Raw genomic sequence first — 18,209 nt, 5'->3', positions numbered from 1 at the left:
TACGTTGGTGTTCTTTTGTAATTTGCTATGGCCAATGGCTCTGTCTGTAAAAATGTATCAGGAGGTGACCTCCTCCGGTTTTTATAAGTTCCATCTTTTTTCTGTTTGCTGTGAACACTCCAGTCTCCATGGTTTTGTCATATTTTGCTGTTAGAGTCTCTTTAAATAACTCAACTCATAACTGAATTAACTTGAGTTCTTCATCTGAGAACGAGTCAAAATGCCACAACTCTCTGTCTGCACTGCTGACAACTTAACCACTGTTGTACTGTTTAACACCAGTTTAGGGAACCAGGGTTTGTCAACCTTGACTTCCCTTGATCACCCAGAGTTAAACCAGAGGAGGTTAAATTCCCTTCATGGTACAGGCCTCAGAGACAACCAGAGACAAACAGATAATTCTGACCTTGGATTTTAATCACCACTGTTTTCCTTCTCCTGATCTCCTTGTTGTAGACTTCACAGCTGTATCTTCCTATGTCTCTGTCTGTGGGTGTTTCAGGGTCAGACTGAGGTCTCCAGTTCTCAGCAGGTCTTCATTCATCTCTGTTCGGTCTCTGTAATCATCTTCCTGTTCCTCAGGTCGGTCAGAGCCGTTCTGATACACATGGACCTTCCTGTTAGTGTAACTGGTCCTCCACTCCACTCTGACGTCTTGAGGCAGGTCACCTGTGGTTTTGAAGGGCAGCTGGACAGACTCCACCCCTGAATCCACCTCCACGTGACAGTCTGAGGACAACAAAGCACATCATCAGCTGTACAGACAGCAGCAGCAGTTTGTCCTCACTTTATTGAAGGAGGACAAAGTTGTAGAGAAAGCTGAAGGACAGAACCAGATCAGAGCAGAAGGTAACAGGGGACAGAAATCTAGAAACTAAAACCAGGTCTTCAAGCTGTTGGAGATGATCAGAGTGTTGATGATGTGAATTTTTTCTATGTGCTGCTTCACACTAAAATCTGTATGTTTCTTTTCTTTGTGACATTTACATGTATGGATCTAAAACTGCTGTTTCAAACATGTGTTCAACCTCACTCAACAGCTCTGACCTTTGACCTTTAGCTCCACTTGTTTCTTCATCAGGATGTTTCCCTCCCTGCTGTAGACGGTGCAGGTGTAGGTGTCTGTGTCTCCATCTGTGGGTTTTTTCAGGGTCAGACTGAGGTCTCCAGTTCTCAGCAGGTCTTTTTTCATCTCTGTTCGGCCTCTGTAATATGGGTCCTGTTCTTGAGGTCGGTCAGAGCCGTTCTCATACACATGGACTTTACTGTAACTGTTCGTCCACTCCACTCTGACGTCTTTAAACAGGTGAACTATGGTTTTGCAGGGCAGCTGGACAGACTCCACTCCTGAATCCACGTCCACCTTTAGGACTGAGAGGACAACAAAGCACATCATCAGCTGTACAGACAGCAGCAGCAGCACTGGATGCTAACAGGACCTCACTGTCTCATCCTTCTGTGTCTCATGTGGTGGAGAACACTCAGTATTCAGACACAAGAAGCTCCAACAGTTGGTTTGAGGACCTGGAACAACCAGGTGACCTGAGCTCACCTGACGTCTGTTCTTTACTCAGCCATGTCTCACACACATCAGCACAGAATCAATGAAGATCTAATGTTTCTGTTCTCAACAATCTGAAGTTTGTTCTAATGTTTCTCAGCAGAAGTCGACCAGACGACTGAGCACAAGTCAAGAGGAACCTTTACTGAAGCTGCTGCACCATGACTGTCAGGCTGCAACATTTAGTGTCAGCACATGGTGTCATGTTGGCTGCTGTTTACCACCACAGAAGAAGAACATGGTTCACAATGTTCCATCTGTGTCCAGATAAATGCAGTGAAACACATGACAAACTGCTGAGTAAAGTCATGTTGTAGAGCTGATTCTTCCTCATCAATGAGTCTGAATGAGCTTTTCTGACGTCTGGGAACAAAACCTCAAGTTTCTCTTCAGCTCTCTGTATCAGCTGTTTTTAACTCTCAACTCTTTTAGCTTCTGGAACAAGAGTCTGCCTCCACAGTCAACGAGCCACAAGAGGAAACATCTTCACCATCAGCATCATGGGTAATGTAGGAGTAGAGACATACCTGACATGAAATAGTGTCGGAAATGTACCAGAAGACCCACAGCAACAATAAGAGCAACAACCAGGAGACCCAGGAGAACTATGGCCCAGGATGGAAATCGTTCTGTGGAAAAACATAAAGAACAACATGACCTCTGACCTCTGACCTGTATCTACAGGAGGTGTAGGTGTGGTTTGTTGCTGACCTTTGACCTGCAGCTGTACCTCTGACCGTCCCCACTGTCGTCCAAACTCTCTGACGGAGCAGGTGTAGGTGGCGCTGTCAGAGAGCTGGAGGTTTGTCAGATTGAGGCTGAGGTCTCCAGTGTCCAGAGCGTCAGTCTTCATGGACGTTCGGCCGCTGTAACGCTGGTTCTGCTCTGTCAGTTCATCACCTTCCAGCTGACGCTGGTGGACGGTTGAAGGACTGAGGTCGGAGCGGCTCCACTCCACTGTGGGCTCCATCAGTTCAAAGGTGGGAAACTCACAGGGCAGCAGGACAAAGTGGTCCCCCTCCACCACCTCCACAGCTGAGGCATGCTGGGACACTGTGAGGACACACAGACAGAGAGGGTCCATCTCAGCAGCCTCATTTCATGTCTCATTACTCCTTCATCCTCAGCTGACCCAGAATTCAGTCTGGTCCTGTTTGGACGCTGGCAGCTGATCAGGCTGCTCTGAATCCACATCAGCACAGTTTAACACCACTGACTCTTCTTCCTCTCACTGTTCACTTTTCACTGGTTTTCTGATTCTACACGTCTTTGTATTTTAGCTTCCAGCTTCTTCTGTCTGTGAGTTCTGCCCGGTCTCTTGGACAGTGTGAGTGTTCATGTCTTCCTGTCTGTACATCCTTAAACATGATCTGGATCAAAGCGGTTCCTGTCCAGAGTCACAGACAGGGGCTCCTGACAGGCCCTCCACCAGAAAGGAATATTCCTCCTGTACATTATGAACTTTCTCTTGATTGAAATGATCATTTGCAGTAGTGTTTGCTTTATTTTGCGACTTTTAAGAAAAAAGAAAATATTATGTGGCCCCCGCTTTAAAGGACGTGGAAATAATTTGTGGTTTAACTTGATCAGGTTTTAGTCTGGTGTCAGAGCCACTTTTCACATGGATACAGCCACAGAACTAACTGAATTAACCTTATAGCTTTATAACAGTGAAGTATAATTAACTTTATTCACTGTATAATAAACACTATGGCACATCAGACGCCTGGTTCTCATGTTATTTTACTCCCACCTGACACTGCTCTATAATCTCACTCTGTTTACCTACTTTACAGCATTGACTTGTGTCACGTGACATTAAAACCTTGCGCCTGCAGTTTAGTGATAAGCTTTCAGCAGTTGCTCTGTGATGACAGAACTTTGTCCTGATTGGCTGAAGGCTTCTCTGACATCATGACGTGGTGTGTTTTTATTCTAGAGACCTCAGATCAGTTATCTCCTGTGGTTTTTACATGTGAAGCTGTGAAAACAGTTTGGATCAGGTCATGTTTTTATCCTTTTCTCTCTCCTGGTAACACGGTGGCTCCTGTTGTTTATCCTCTGTGATTCTCAATAAAACAGAAATAAATACAGTTTTCTCTCTGAGAGTGTGGCTGCAGCAGGTTTATCATGGGTAACGTTTCCATACTTTTATATATTATTCAGATTTAATTTTAATGTCTCAGATTTAAATCTCTATGTTCAGAACAACATACAATATCTTTGGCTCAGTAAACAGTGTGAACAGGTTTACAGAACAAACTGACATATCGAGGGAAACACTCCAACTTTTTAAATGAAAAACACTGAACAGCTGTGCAGGTTTTCCACAGTGAGACAGATATTTGATGAATAACTAGCGTATCTGTCCCTGTGAGCTTCAGAAACAACCGTTTATTTCTAGAAAACATCGTCATGGATCAGTTCCAGAGGATGAAATGAAGGTTAAAGCAGAAAGACTAAAGAGCTGCTGCAGTGTTGGATCAGTCAGATCAGAGGGACCAAGGTTTTCTTACCGTGCAGGAGGATCACAAACACCACCAACATCTTCATCTTCCTGGAAAAAACTCCAACAAAGTCCCCTTCAATCAGCTTCTTACTGAACTGACTAAGGCTTCAAAACCTCCTTCAGGACTTCAGTTCAGAGGAAAGAGGAGGAGCTTCAGTTTCCTCCTTCCTCAGACCTGTTGGTCCAGTTTCAAACTGACTGAATCTGAACCGTGAGATTAACATCAGATCAGATCAGACATGAATGATGTTTTATTCAGTGTTAACCTGCAGTCAGCTTTCAGCTTGTCAACACTTCACATTTAGTTTCTCTCCTCTGTTCGTCCCTGTGACAGAGCTGTCAATCAACTGGACTGACAGCAGACAGGAAGTGAAGCTGCAGCGCCCCCCCTCAGGACTCAGCGTGGAACAACAGGAGACCTTCCCCTGTGCAAACATTCAGTCACATCACTGCCATCAGACGTCACACACACAATAAGACACACACACAGCCGCTTTATTCAAATCTCCAAACTTTATTCACTCAGTCATTAACAAATAATTTAATGCAGTTTGTACAAAGCCAGAGACAGCTGATTCCTGGTGAGGAGAGAGTCCAGGCAGCGTCAGGTGGAGACCTCGTCCCTGAGACAGACTCACAACCAGACGACGCCCCCCCCCCACCATGGAAAACACTCCGCTACATGACGGACACAGAAAATCTACAGACACCAACCAAAGGAATTCAAAGACGACACAGTGGAGATATAAAAGGCCTTTAGTGTTTGTATCAGTTCAGTATGTTACAGTGGAGCTTCACCTGTGGAACCCTCAACCTGAGCTGTCACATGACCCGTCACTACTCCCATCATGTACTGCAACGCTGCTGGATGCCTCAGGAAGAGAGAGAGGAGAGCTCTCTCACACACACACACACACACACACACACACAGTCATGGAGTGTGTTCTGCATAGATTCAGGGAGTGTTAGAGAATAAGGCAGCGCGGCGACCACTTCACTTCACCTCTACAACAGACTCTTACTCTGAAATCTCAGGAACTTCTGAAGGAAAGTAAAGGCTGAATAAAGAGGCTTTTACTCTGAAAGGTCAACAACGATGTGTTCAGGATCCTCTGTCAGAGTCACACCTGTTACACCGGGCACCTGTGAGGTGAAGGTGTGAACGCAGGTGAGGCGGATCGTCCGATCAAAACTAACTCTGAGACGATGCATTCAAGGACATCATGTCTGTTCCTCCATCCGGTCTGTTTTTACCTGTGATGATGAGGTGGACTGATGTTCACACACACACACACACACACACACACACACAGAGACGGGGGGGGGGGGTTCAGGGGTCGACGAAGGACACCATGATGTATCTGGTCCCTCTGGTGGTGGGCAGGCCCTCGTGGTAGTGGGTCAGCCGGCCCGGGTGCATGAAGGACCAGCCCTTCCTGGGAGACTCCACCTTACAGTTGTAGCGCAGGAACCGGCAGCCTCCGCCCTGACACAGGTAGAGACAGGTGAGCTCACTGCTGCTGGAGCGCCTGCTCGCGGCGTCAGAGTCAGAGTCAGGAGTCGGAGTCAGAGTCAGTCAGAGTCAGTCAGAGTCAGAGTCGGAGTCAGAGTCAGTCAGAGTCAGTCAGAGTCAGTCGGAGTCAGTCAGAGTCAGAGTCAGTCAGAGTCAGAGTCGGAGTCAGAGTCAGTCGGAGTCGGAGTCAGTCAGAGTCAGAGTCAGAGTCAGAGTCGGAGTCAGTCAGAGTCAGAGTCAGAGTCAGTCAGAGTCAGTCAGAGTCAAAGTCAGAGTCAGAGTCGGAGTCGGAGTCGGAGTCAGAGTCAGAGTCAGAGTCAGTCAGAGTCAAAGTCAGAGTCAGAGTCGGAGTGAGAGTCAGTCAGAGTCAGTCAGAGTCAGGAGTCGGAGTCAGAGTCAGAGTCAGTCAGAGTCAGTCAGAGTCAGAGTCAGAGTCAGTCAGAGTCAAAGTCAGAGTCAGAGTCAGTCAGAGTCAAAGTCAGAGTCAGAGTCGGAGTGAGAGTCAGTCAGAGTCAAAGTCAGAGTCAGAGTCAGAGTCAGAGTCAGAGTCAGAGTCAGTCAGAGTCAGAGTCGGGAGTCTGAGTCGGAGTCAGAGTCAGAGTCAGAGTCGGAGTGAGAGTCAGTCAGAGTCAGTCAGAGTCAGAGTCAGAGTCTTACCTCGTAGTCCACGTTCTTCCTGTTCAGGGCGATGTTGATGGTGAAGGTGGAGGAGTCGTGATGCGGCCGCAGAGACGGCTGCTCGTCAGGACGGTAACGCACCACGAAGTTCATGATGGCCTGGGCCTGCACACACACACACACACACACACACACTACAGCTCAGTTTTCTCATCTTAAAGAATCAGAATTGTCAGAGAACAAAATGTTTCCCAGTCGAGTGTGAAGTGTGTGTGTGTGTGTGTGTGTGTGTGTGTGTGTGTGTGTGTGCACTGAAGGATCTGGGTGCTAGGTTCAGGTACCTTGGGGTAGTATCCGGGGTAGAGCTTCTCTGTGACAGGGACGATGTACTCTTTGAGGAATTTGAGCCACTCCTTCTCGAAGCCGATCTGGTTCATGTGGATGTCCACAGTCGGGACGTTTTCGTAGCCACCGGCCAGACGCTCGTCCTGAACACACACACACACACACACACACACACACGTCAGGCGTCTGTGTTGGAATCACAGCCGGTCACGCGGGTCGACACCGTACCTTGTTGGTTCCTCCTGACCACTGGCCGTAGTCCTCCATGGTCTCCACCAGCTGATCGCACATCTTGTCAGAGAAAGCAGGGAACCAGTAAACGTCCGGACACGGCTGCTCCACCAGGTTCTTCTCATCCTCAAAGATCCTGGAGTAGTTCTCATGGATGTACTTCTCCCTCCAGTCCTGTAAACACACACACACCCTCAGCGTCAGCCTCCAGCTCCGCTCTCACCTGCTCAGGTCGCAGCGCTCACGCCTGCTCGTCTCACCACAGGGTTGTCGAAGATCTGCCACATGTCCGGGTGCAGCCGGGACGTGTTGAAGTTGGTCGACGCCACCAGACGACCGAACTCGTCACGGTTGGACACGAACATGAAGACGCCCTGCGGACACACACACACACACACACACACTCTGAGCAAAGGATTCTGGGATTTATCTGTGCTGGTTCCTCAAAGGTCACCTGTGAGGCTCCGTTCCATCGGTCTATGGATCTGTGGATCTGGATCTGGATGTGGATCTGTGTCAGTGTGAGGTGAGCAGTGTGGGCAGGTGTGCAGCAGGTGTGCAGTGTGTTACCTGGTCTCTGATGCTCCTGCAGAACACCATGTCAGGGTCCATGTCCTCGTCCACGTACAGGCTCACCTGGGCCAGTTTGGACCGCAGCACGCTGCCTTTGATCAGGTAGGTCTGAGTGATGTACGGCACATTCCACAGCCCACTGCACACACACACACACACACACACACACACACACACACACACACACCATGTCACATGAACAGACTGAATCCATGTTGAAACCAGATCCACCACAAACACCTGGGATCTAACTGTGCTCTGTGTGAGTGTGAGTGTGTGTGTGTGTGTGTGAGAGTGTGAGAGTGTGAGTGTGTGTGTGCTCACATCCTCTTCCCCTGGACGATCTCGATGTAGTCCTCAGACCTGGAGTAGTATCCTTCAGGACTCAGAGCTCCCCAGAAGTTACTCCACAGCTTCCCGTGTTTGGACAACATGGGAGCAATGACCGACCTGTGGGGGGGGGGGGGGGGGGGGGGGGTAAAAGTCAGTGTGTGAGAACAGTCGGTGCAGCTCTGACGACACACACACACACACACACACACACATACACACACACACACTGTGCTCAGACCCAGGTGGTACAGCAGGACACGTACTTGTTCTCCTCGATCAGGATCCTCAGGGTGTCGGGGTTCGTCAGGGCCACGTCAGAGTCGATGCTGAAGTAGTAATCACAGTCCGGATCCTTCTTACACGCCTCACTGCGCACACACACACACACACACACACACACACACACACCTTTAGCCTTAAATAACCTGAATGATTCGCCGCCTCATTTACTGCTCAGAATGTTTGGCCTGGAACCTGCTGCCTTCACTGACTGTAGGACAAACACTCTACAACAGCAGCAGCTGCTGGACCATCGCAGTAATCCAGGTCTGTCCTGGTTCAGGTTCTGAGCTGGCTCTGAACACTCACACTGCCATGGTTCTGGCCTTGGCCTCCTGCAGGTTCTCCTCTGGTCCGACCAGCAGGGCGTCAGGGAACAGAGACCTGTGCCGCTCCCAGAACCTCTGGATGTGACGCTCGTGGTACACGACCTGGACCAGGAACCAGAACCAACACGTCAGGACAGAACCAGCAGACTGAGGAATCATGAGGGGTGTGTGTCTCTGTGTGTGTGTCTCTGTGTGTGTCTCTGTGTGTGTGTCTCTGTGTGAGTGTGTGTGGTACGTTGTTGTGGATGAAGAGGCGGATCCTCGCTGTGGGGTAGTTGAGCGTCGTCAGTCGGTCCAGGAACTCCTCCATGAAGGGCGTGGCGTGTTCGATGAACACGGCGATGTAAACCAGAGGCATGTCCTCGTCCTGAAAACACACGTCCAACGTCCTGGTGAGAAAAGTGAACAGCTGACAGCACGACAGCAGCATCAGCTGACAACACTCACAGGGACGTCACTGAAGAAGAGCAGGTCGTCATCACAGATCCCACAGCCGTCCTCATAGGTCCACGCTGTGGGGACGTAGTTACCCAGGTAGTTCAGCTGCAGCTGCAGAGACAGAGAGACAGAGACAGACAGAGGGACAGACAGAGAGAGAGACAGAGAGAGAGACAGAGGGAGAGACAGAGTCAGTAGAATCAGTGCAGTATGTACAGTGTGTTTCCTCTGGACTGTGGATGTAGTTGTCTCTCTCTCTGTCTCTGTCTCTCTCTCTCTGTCTCTCTCTCTGTCTCTGTCTCTGTCTCTGTGTGAGAGCAGAGTCTCTGTGAGAAACTGAGCCAAACCACACTGATCTGGTTGAAGGTTGAAGCTGTGAAACAACCTCAGCTCCGTCTGTGTTCATCAGGAACCAGAACAGAGGGATTCTGGAGAGGTTTCTCTGTGTGGGGTCAGAACAGACCACAGAGCAGCTCCACTAACACCGCGTCCTGCTGACCGTCCACCGTCACATGGTGCCGGTGGGAGGCTGTGGTTGGTCCGTTACCTTGGTCGGTCCGTTGCCGTGGATGACAACAGGAAGCGTGTCGTAGGCGACGTTCCTCGCTCTGACCTTCGCCCTCTCAAACTTCAGGACCACTTCATCTGAGGGACAGAGACACTCAGATGAAGCAACTCACAGCAACACACAGCAACTCACAGCAACACAGCAACACACAACAGTGATGTGGGGGTGTCTCACCGACGGCTCCGTTGAGATTCTGGAAGATCCGGGAGCGATGGTCCAGAGTCATGTTGAACTTGGTCTGAGGAGACGACACACACACACCATGAGACTGCAACACTAACGCTGCCACACAGGATGAGACTGAACAGGACAGGGACCATCTGTGTCCCAGGGTCCTGGTCTGGGGTCAGTTTACCCTCTGAGTCTTGTCCAGGTAGATCTTGGTGTAGAAAAGCTGGTCGTCGTCGTTGTCTTTGTATTTCCACTGCTGGACCATGGCACTGAGGTCCGGAGCGAAGCCGATGAACCCTGAACACAAACACAATCAGTGCTGCTCCTGCCTGATGCAGGGGGTCGGGGGGGTTATCAGAGGGTTGGGGGGTTGTCAGGGGGTCGGGGGGGTTGTCAGAGGGTTGGGGGTTGTCAGGGGGTCGGGGGGGTTGTCAGAGGGTCGGGGGGTTGTCAGAGGGTCGGGGGGTTGTCAGGGGGTCGGGGGGTTGTCAGGGGGTCGGGGGGTTGTCAGGGGGTCGTTGTTAGTTTCTTACCTCCTGAGTTGAGGTAGCGTTTCCCAGTGTGCACCACGGGATATTTGGGGGCCAGTCTCTGGTCGGGCCAGCAGAACCCCTCGGCTGAGAAAACCACTCTGTGACCCAGACGGGAGAACTTGGCCAGCAGCTCCTCAGGACCCGACGCAAAGATCACGTCGTAACTGCAGAGACAGAAGACGATGAAGACCAGGTTCACAGCTGCAGGTTCACAGCTGCAGGTTCACAGTGAGTCCCTGACACATTACCAGCCGTCCTGTCTGTCGGACCACACCACAGTAACTCACAGTAAGTGAGGCTCTGTGCTCAGTCAGACCTCAGGGTAATGACAGGCTGCAGCAGGAAACTGGATGCGCTGCAGCCGCCATGATGGAGCCACAGCTGTTCATTAGAACCTGAAGCAGGAAACACGGGGGTCTCACGTCCACACCTAAACCACAGGACCTGACGTCTGGAACAGAACTCCACTCAGTTTAGTCCCTGAACCTGAACCTGAACCTGAACCATCAGGGAGTCTGATGTGACCCAGCCTCAGAAACAAGTTCATATTTTCACTCCCACTGAATCCTGACTGAGACCAGTCTGTGCTGATATGAACAGACGTCACAGTTCCTCTGCTGCTCTTACCAACACTGTCCAGGTGTGTGTGTGTGTGAGTGGGTGTGTGTGTGTGTGTGTGTGTGTGTGTGTAAGTGGGACAGGTGAGTCAGATTTCACACTGAACAAAGGAAAACACAACAAAGACACAACAGAGAGAAAGAGATGAAGAGACAGAGAGAGAGGTGTGGTCGGACAGGAGGAGGGCAACGATAGAGAGATACACAACACACACACACACACACACACACAGACAGACAGACAGACACACACACACACACACACACACAGGTGGTCGTTACCTGTCCACGAACATGATGACCATGTCCTTCTTCTCAGAGTGTTTGAGCAGCTCCTTCTTCAACCATCTCACCTTCTGACCTCCACCCACCGTCCGAGCCACGTCCCCCCCCTTCCACTCCTCCCCCAGACCCAGCACCTGCACACACACACACACACACACACACACACAGTCAGTGATAACTGTCCTGATCAACAAGCAGCTGCACTGACTCATTTCTGTAAAGTGAAGATGTTACTGATGGCAGCCATATTGTTTTCTGAGCGTTCCCACTCAGAAGTTTCCAAGTTTACCGTGGACTTGAACACAGCATCTGTGTGTGTGGTGTGTGTGTGTGTTACCTTCACGGTGTAGTTGAACTCTCGGGTCGTCCTCATGAAGCGTTTGAAGCCGTCCGTCTCCTCCGTTGCCGCGGTGATCACCAGGAGATTCTCTGGTGAGGAGATCAGTGATCAGTTATCCAATCAATGGAAAATCAATGACAGGATGGACGGACACTGATCACCTGACCGGTTTCACGAGCTCGTTCTAACAGCTCCACCTCTCAGCCTGAGTCAGTGAGTCACAGGTGAGCAGGTCGGACTCAGGTGTTCACCAGGTAAAAACCAGCAGAGCCAGGAGAGAGCTGATGGAGAGGAGGAGAGGAACCAGCCCTCCTCACTTCCCTCCCCCCTCCTCCTCCTCCTTCTCCTCCTCCTCCCCCTCCTCCTCTTCCTGCCTTCAGGCTTTCGAGGAATTTGGAGAGAGTGAAATTCCTCTGAAATACCTCTGGAAGGTTACAGAGGTGAGGAGCAGGACGGGGGGAGGACAGGGGAGGAGGGGGAGGAGGGGGAGTGTCGTGACAACAGCCTCCTTGTCCTGGCTCTGTGCAGGTTTCCTTCAGTCCAACATGTTTAAAGCTCGAGTCTCGTCTGTGTGAGAGAATCTTTAAATCCCCTGAGGATGACAGGAGCGATGTGTTCGAGGGACGTGGGATTTATCACCACCCCCAGTCTGAAGGATGCCCTGGGTTTCTCCAGTTTACCAAAATAAAAGCTCTTCGTCAGGTCACCTGCAGGTTACTGGATCAAACAACAACAGAACCAAACCCAGAGAGGTTCAGGTTCTGATCTGTGTTTGCAGCTATAACACAAACCAACAGAAGCTGATCCAGGATCTGATCTGTGTCCTGCTCTCATTTAAACCATCAGTCTGTTCACCCTGATCTCTCACTTCACTACAGACTGTTTAAAGACACACACACTCAGCTGTTCAAACACAGCTGGCCTCAGTAAAAACCGTCAGGATGATGATATAAGACGCTGTCCTCAGGAACAGGAACCGCTGGAGTCCGTTTATCTGAGGTAACATCAGGTCAGGAAAGAAAACACCGAGTCTGGTCTGAGGACGTTCAGATCCTCAGAAACCCTGAATCCATGAGTGAGGATCAGAGATGTGGGCAGAGATTCAGGTCTGGAAAGTTCTCAGAGGACCGAGTCCTCAGACCACAACGGACCAGGACTGAGCTTTAAATGAACCGTGATTCACAGAGACTCTGTTAGTTTCAGGTCTTCATTAATCCAGATGAACCTGGTTTTGGGCTCTTCAGCCTGCGGGCTGCAGGAGCTGGGGGTTGGAGGTGCGGTGTTGTTTCTACCGGTTAAAACTTCAGAAACTCGCAGTTAGAACCGTAATTCACCGTTAATTTACCGTTAATTCACCGTTAATTCACCGTTAATTCACCGTTAATCAGCCCTACATGTGAATAAAAGTGTAATTAGCTGCAGTTAGCTGTGAGAACCAGAGCCGGGCAGCTCCATCGGGACATGGTGGTCCGCCTGGCCGGGCAGGGGACCCTCCGGAGCGGCCTTACCTGGAGAGAGCCTCCGCTGTTCGGCCGACACGGAGCTCTGGAGGAAGGCGAGAGCCAGCAGGCAGAGAAGACGACAGGAAGACATGGCGGCGACGAGAAGACGTTAACAGCTCTGTTCAGACACTTTCTTCCTCTTCTTCCTCCTCTGTCGTCCTCACTCCATCAGGTCCACTGCGAACTTCTAACGGCGCTCAAATCTCGCGATACTTCGCATCCGAGACATCCCGAGGACAGGGATGTCAACACGAGCTGAAAAACGTTAGCCCGCCTATTTTTTGGAGCGTAGGCCAATCAGAGGCGCTACACACTTGATCGACAGGAACACTGAGCAATCAGAGCGTCGCAGCGCCTCCCTAACAGCCAATCAGAGGAGGACAGATGGAAATTAGTAGGCTGTGATTTTTTTTCTCGACAGAAAGTTCGTGAAAAAAGGAGAAAGTGAATCTTTGCCACGTGTGATAAATTCCAGAGAGAGAGAGAGAGAGAGAGAGAGAGAGAGAGAGAGTCACCCTGGTGTAAAGCAGATCGTATTTCAGAACAGAAACGTTTGTGATGTTCATTGAATCATTTCCTCATTGAATCATATGAAAGTTACAGTAAAACGAACCTGCGGGTCTTTAACGCAGAGACAGAAAAACTGTTCGTTGATGTCGAAACATTTACTTTACTACTGCGTTTTTTCTGCGCAGGCGGCCCCGCCTCTTCGCCCCTGTTGCTATAGTAACGTGACAACACCGCAGCGACGGACCGGGCTGAGGGACCCGGTTACACCCGAGTTATTTACCCTGTTTTTAGCGCTGTGTGGTCGGTGTGTTAGTGGTGTGTTGTCGGTGTGTTAGTGGTGTGTTGTCGGTGTGTTGTCGGTGAGTTGTCGGTCTGCGGGTGATGGACAGACCCAGGTACTTCACTCCCGCCGAGGTGGCCGCTCACAACACCGTCGCCGATCTGTGGGTGTCGTTTCTGGGCAAAGTGTGCGACCTGACCCCGCTGATGAGCCGGTACAAAGGTGAGGAACACACCTGGTGGAGAGTAACGAAGTACAGTTACTCTGGTTAACCTAAGGTACCTGTAAGCTACCCCACTACATTTATAGCAGTATATTTACTCAGATACATGTTACCGTACTTTACCTGAGTACTTATCACTGACACCTGAATGCATCACTGACACCTGAATGCATCAGTGACCCGGACAGACCTGTGCTTCATGAGGCTGGTGTTTCTCTGCAGGTGACGCTCTGCTCCTGCCCATCATGGAGAGTGCAGGACAGGACATCAGCTGCTGGTTCGACCCTCAAACCAAAGACGTGAGAGCTGAAACCGGATCTCACTCAGATCCTCAGAGACCACCAGAGGATCCAGACCAAACCTAACCTGCATGTGTCCGTCCTCTGTCCTCAGGTCCTGAAGTATGTGGACCCACTCACCAACTGTGTGAGGTACTACACCCCCAGGGGGCGCTTCGTGCACGTCCCCCCGCCTGCCCTCGCTCCGACTGGGACAGCGACGTCGGTCAGCCCTGGTGGAGGGACCAGCGCTACGAGGTGGGGCTGCTGACGGCGAAAACCAGGTGGATACGAGTCGTCAACACGCTGACGTCGCAGGAGCAGCGCCTGCAGGTGATCTGTTCACACCAGGTGCACTCTGGGTAACTGAGTCCACTGAAGGTTCCAAATGAAAAACAGCGTTTAAAGGCTGTCGCTGTGTCGCCCTCAGGTGTGTTCAGAGGAGACTCTGGCTGAGATCCTGCAGCGTTACCTGCGCTACAACTCCCACGCCCGCAGCTACACCTGGAAACACGGCGGAGCGAGCCTGGACATGAGCAGGACGCTCAGCGAGAACCACGTCCCCGACGACGACCACCAGCTCGAGCAGCTGCGGCTCGACAGAGACCTCTTCACCCCCGCCATCCTCCTCCACTTCAACGACGACCTCACCGAGGCATGACCTCTGACATCAGCAGGCCACGAGGTCACCGAGGTCGCTGAGCCTTTAAAGAGCAACACGAGGGTCATAAGCAGTTCAATAAATGACTTTGAGGCATCCTCTGCTGTTTCACTGTGATTCTTACTGATCACTGATCATTGATCACTGATCATTGATCACCTGTTGTGTGAAACATAAACCCAACACATCACAAACGAATCAACACTCAAAGTCCTTCATGTGTCAGTGTCTCCTGGAGCTTCGTGAGATCAATGAGACGATGAATGATCGTTTTCTCCTGGCCGTTTACTGAAGTGGTGATTGTTCACTTTTTCCTGTTTGTGCTGTGAGCTCAGGAACACCGTGTTTCAAAATGGCCGACGTGACTCAAACACATCATGAAGCAGGAAGTCACAGAGTGAAGAGCATCACACACAACAGGAAGTCTTTACTGTTGGAGGGAAGGATTTCTGGGGAGTTTTCAGATGAGTGCAGTGCATGCTGGGAACTATGTTAATGTCAGAGTTTTACAGTGTTGTCCCTGCAGACAGTCCACAGCTTTCACTGGAACCACAGTCCTGAGTCCTGACTGGTCTGAGGGTCTGAGGGTCTGAGGGTGTGGACAGGTGGAGATGGTGCAGGTCGGGTCTCTGTGTTGTCAGGTTCCCACAGGGCAGGCGGCTGGTTTGAGGAAGTGTGGACTGACGGTCGGTTTCCCTCCGGAAAACCAGTGTGTGAGAATAAAGGGGAAGTTCCTCTGAATCAGTGAGAGCTGAGCGTCTCAGAAACGTTATGAAATATTCAACTGCATCCAGTGTTTCTGATGACTGGACAGTTTTATAACGAGTGTTAGATGATGGGCGGAGGAAGGAGGAGAAGAAAACCAGAACAAACCAGAGTCTGTTGTTTGTGGAGGACTCTGACAGAAGGCCAGTCTCCGGTCCAGACCTGCTCCTGACTTCAACACGTGAGGAAACCGTTCTCCTTCAGGTACTGTCAGAGTGCAGCAGCTGGCCTCCACCTCTCTGTTGGAGTCTTCTTTGCTAACACTGCTAACGCTGCTAACATGAGCATGATTTTAAACTTCCTGTGAAAGGATCCAGAGTTTTTAATCAGCGACTGATTCACTGACTGTCTGTCTGTGAGGTTCAGCTGAAAGCTCCTGAGTTAGGATCAGACGATGTTGAGCAGTGATGAAGTAAAAGAACTGAAACTGTCAATCCTGCGTTCGTCGTGTTCCTGAAGTAAAAGGAGAAACATTTCTAATCTGAGAAGTTAAAGTTGAATCAGTGTTGAACTGAGTTCATTTAATGGACTGTGACTGTGACTGCTGTGTTCGTCTCACAGACAGACAGACAGACAGGTGGACAGACAGACAGACAGACAGACAGACAGACGGACGTCTCCATCATGGATCATGACGGCCGCGCCCTCTGGGTCAAAGGTCAGTCTGTGTGTGAGCTGGGAACAGATTTATTTCTCCTGACTGTGATGAAGGGATGAACTGTCTCTCCACCTGTCTGTCTGTCTGTCTGTCTACCTGTCTGTGTGTCTGTCTGTCAGACCCCCCCCGCTCTCTCTCTCTCAGGTCTCTCCAGGTTCAGACGGTTGGCTGTTTCCTGCTCTGACCGCTGTGGTCGTCCTGGTTCTGATCATAGCACTGGGAGCTACCAGTGAGTACACACACACACACACACACACACACACACACACACACACAAACAGTGTGATAAAACACAACCGTCACACACTGTGTTAAAGTCGTCTGTTTGTGTCTCTCTGTGTGTGTGTGTGTGTGTGTGTGTGTGTGTGTGTGTGTGTGTGTGTGTGATCAGATGCGAACACGTCGAGTCGTCTGTGGTCAGCGGAGCAGAGTGTTTCCAACCTGAGTGACATCATCCAGTCCCTGAACGCCTCACTGCAGCAAGCTCACGGTAACACACACACACACACACACACACACACACACACACACACACACACACACACACAGAGGAAGTTAATCACTGCAGAGTCAGTGGAGGTGTAATGCTATGCTAACATGCTAACATGCTGAGCACTTCCTGTTGCAGAAACAGCTAAAGCAGTGAAACAGCTGCAGTTTGCTGTGGACAACAACAAGGACCAGCTGAACACAGGTCAGTGTCTCTGCTGCAGGCTGTCAATAAAGGTTTCCTGTTAACGTGTACCTACACTCACCTGCCAGCAGGAGCCAGTCACAGACGCTGGTATGATCCCTGCTGTGTGTGTAGTGTATTCACTGTGTGTGTGTGTGTGTGTGTGTGTAGTGTATTCACTGTGTGTGTGTGTGTGTGTAGTGTATTCACTGTGTGTGTGTGTGTGTGTGTGTGTAGTGTCGGAGGCGTTGAAGCAGCTGTCGGTTGTGGACTCTCTCAGCAAGAACGTCGCTTTGCTCAAATGCTCCCTTGAACGCATCATCAACAACAGTACGTCCACTGAACCACATCATCACAGCATCATCACAGCACGTCTGCACACACCTGTTCACCTGTCTGTCTGTCTGTGTACCTGTCTGTCTCTCAGGGTCGAGGGAGGACGGGTGTTGTCCTCTGGACTGGAAACTGTTTGGCTCCAGTTGTTATTTCTTCAGTGCTTCCACTCTGTCCTGGAACAAGTCCAGAGACTGGTGTGAGAGTCACCAGTCTCACCTGATCATTCTCACCAATGACAAGGAGTGGGTAAGACAGCCTGTCTGTCTGACTGTCTGTCTGTCTGACTGTCTGTCTGTCTGTGTGTCTGTCTGTCTGTGTGTCTGTCTGACTGTCTGTTATTGTCAGTTATTCTCTTTGATTATGGATTGATTATTCCGTGGGCAGGACGTCAGAACATGTTGAGTTCACTGTCACAGGAACCTGATATTCTGACAGTCGCTGTTGTTTTAAAAACTAATCAAACGTTCTGTCACTGAGCTCTTTAATCTCTATAGCAGTGTTTCCTGTCTGTCTGTCTGTCCAGGACTTTGTGACCCATCAGACGATTCCTGAATTATTCTGGGTCGGTCTCAGTGATGGAAGGACTGGGAGATGGGAGTGGGTGAACCAGAATCCGTACACCATCGACCGCAGGTGCGTTTACTGACCCAACAGAAAACAGAGGTTTAAAGTGCTGTTGTTAAACCAGGTCTGAATGTGTGTCCAGGCGCTGGGTTCCCGGTCAGCCCAACAGCTGGACCGGCCACGGCCTCGGCCCCGGAGACGAGGACTGCGCTCACCTGCACAGGAGCGGACGCCTCAACGACGCACACTGCTCCAAACCGATGCGCTACATCTGCCAGAAACACAGCCTGCGCCCCTGAACGCACCTGCAGCCCCGCCATGGCTCCGCCCACACACGCTCACCTCATATCACTGCATCAGGTGACAACCAGGAAGTGACGTGATGTTGAACTCACCTCAGATTCAGCAGAAGAAAACATGGCCGCCTGATTGTAAACTCAATCTTATTTCAAAATAAATGTCTTTTTCAGATATGAACAAAAAACGTTCTCATCATTTCTACACAGTGTTACAGTC

At 50.5% G+C, this 18,209-nt stretch overlaps 4 protein-coding genes across 4 annotated transcripts; 2 read left to right on the top strand and 2 right to left on the bottom strand.

Annotated features, from left to right (window-relative positions):
* Positions 1-396: 396 nt before the first annotated feature.
* Positions 397-4,311, bottom strand: LOC108892805 (uncharacterized). Its single transcript, XM_018690530.2, has 5 exons — positions 4,078-4,311; positions 2,273-2,614; positions 2,089-2,190; positions 1,048-1,371; positions 397-729 (listed from the first exon to the last, which is right to left on the bottom strand). The coding sequence occupies exons 1-5, from the start codon at positions 4,112-4,114 to the stop codon at positions 476-478; spliced, it is 1,059 nt and encodes a 352-aa protein (XP_018546046.2). The 5' UTR covers positions 4,115-4,311; the 3' UTR covers positions 397-475.
* Positions 4,312-4,564: 253 nt separating this feature from the next.
* On the bottom strand, positions 4,565-12,989 carry LOC108892807 (multifunctional procollagen lysine hydroxylase and glycosyltransferase LH3). The gene is made up of 18 exons (XM_018690532.2): positions 12,752-12,989; positions 11,241-11,332; positions 10,901-11,037; positions 10,002-10,165; positions 9,653-9,765; positions 9,472-9,535; positions 9,277-9,374; positions 8,739-8,840; positions 8,527-8,658; positions 8,272-8,393; positions 7,947-8,051; positions 7,675-7,800; positions 7,348-7,489; positions 7,038-7,151; positions 6,775-6,951; positions 6,543-6,689; positions 6,241-6,366; positions 4,565-5,556 (listed from the first exon to the last, which is right to left on the bottom strand). The coding sequence occupies exons 1-18, from the start codon at positions 12,834-12,836 to the stop codon at positions 5,401-5,403; spliced, it is 2,202 nt and encodes a 733-aa protein (XP_018546048.1). The 5' UTR covers positions 12,837-12,989; the 3' UTR covers positions 4,565-5,400.
* Positions 12,990-13,112: 123 nt separating this feature from the next.
* On the top strand, positions 13,113-16,039 carry LOC108892808 (cytochrome b5 domain-containing protein 1-like). The gene is given in 6 exon segments (XM_018690534.2): positions 13,113-13,757; positions 13,981-14,057; positions 14,152-14,227; positions 14,230-14,369; positions 14,467-15,666; positions 16,024-16,039. Coding segments are annotated over 5 exon segments (645 nt in total). The 5' UTR covers positions 13,113-13,636; the 3' UTR covers positions 14,698-15,666; positions 16,024-16,039.
* A 58-nt stretch (positions 16,040-16,097) lies between these two features.
* On the top strand, positions 16,098-18,177 carry LOC108892806 (asialoglycoprotein receptor 1-like; the record flags this gene model as incomplete). Its single annotated transcript, XM_018690531.2, is given in 9 exon segments — positions 16,098-16,120; positions 16,240-16,349; positions 16,512-16,610; positions 16,749-16,814; positions 17,031-17,123; positions 17,221-17,375; positions 17,653-17,762; positions 17,836-17,950; positions 17,952-18,177. Coding segments are annotated over 9 exon segments (891 nt in total), but the record flags the coding sequence as incomplete, so codon positions are not given.
* Positions 18,178-18,209: the final 32 nt, after the last annotated feature.

The sequence above is a fragment of the Lates calcarifer genome, unplaced genomic scaffold, assembly GCF_001640805.2.
Source record: "Lates calcarifer isolate ASB-BC8 unplaced genomic scaffold, TLL_Latcal_v3 _unitig_2475_quiver_2366, whole genome shotgun sequence".
In the NCBI taxonomy this organism is placed as follows: Eukaryota; Metazoa; Chordata; class Actinopteri; family Centropomidae; genus Lates; species Lates calcarifer.
This window is presented reverse-complemented; position numbering and strand designations above follow the sequence as displayed.